General features: G+C 31.5%; 1 protein-coding gene across 1 annotated transcript in view; it reads left to right on the forward strand.

Moving 5' to 3' along the window:
• The first annotated feature begins 247 nt into the window (after window positions 1–247).
• LOC107695107 (protein P200-like) overlaps window positions 248–923 on the forward strand; it is a 20,990-nt gene continuing 20,314 nt past the window's right edge. Inside the window, exon 1 of the mRNA XM_016494914.1 lies at window positions 248–353. Within this exon, the coding sequence (XP_016350400.1) occupies window positions 248–353 (106 nt within the window). The remainder of the gene's footprint in view (window positions 354–923) is intronic.

The raw sequence follows: 923 nt of genomic DNA on the forward strand, positions 1-923 counted from the left end.
ATAATATCGCTTATCGCAATTATTTCTGGGGCAATATATCGCACAACAAAAAGTTGTTATCGTGACAGGCCTAAATAGCAGCCAAATAACCTAATAATCCAGCTGCTGTGATGTCTATTAATCAAAGAACAAAAGGAAAAAGAGGAAATCAAAAGAGGAAGTCAATGGTTAAATATTAGGAAAAAAATAACAATTTCCTAGAGACATCAGTAGTATATCAGTGATACTCGCCTTCAGTCATAAAAAGATGCCATTACTAACAGATGTCTTTCAAGAGGTCAGAAAAAAGGACCAGCTGGCGGTCCATTGTGGAAAAATTGCAGGTTGTCTGTACAGGATAAAATATGACAATGGTAAGTTTGATTTTTGAAGTTGATTTATTTTTCACATTGTGATATTAAATTGCAGATGTAGTTTCTATGTAGTCAGATTGAAATTAGATTTAACTAATGTAGAGTGTCACTTAATAAATTAATACATGCACCCACTATATGTACAAAGTATTGGGACACTTGACCATAACACCAACAGGGACTGTAATGACATCACATTCTAATCACATAGACATTAATATGGAGTTGGTCCCCCCTTTGCAGCTATAACAGCTTCAGCTATAGGGTCATTCCATGAAATCAGTGCCTTTTGTGTCACTAAGAAATAATAAAACATAGATTTAATATAACAACGAATAAATGTGCAATTTAAAAACATAACAATACTATGTATTCTTTCATCAATATTACATAAAAAAGTCACTTAAATATTATTTAAAATAATTTAAATAACATTTATGCTGATAATGGTAAGGTTTTTGGCCTGTCCCTCACTATGATTTTTCTTTTTCAGCATGACTTTTAATTTGCAAAATCACATTTGCATATTGTTCTAAATATAGTCTCATTGTTAAGCAATGTTTTTGGCAT

Source organism: Sinocyclocheilus anshuiensis, unplaced genomic scaffold (genome assembly GCF_001515605.1).
Source record: "Sinocyclocheilus anshuiensis isolate Anshui unplaced genomic scaffold, SAMN03320099.WGS_v1.1 scaffold434, whole genome shotgun sequence".
Classification (NCBI taxonomy): Eukaryota; Metazoa; Chordata; class Actinopteri; order Cypriniformes; family Cyprinidae; genus Sinocyclocheilus; species Sinocyclocheilus anshuiensis.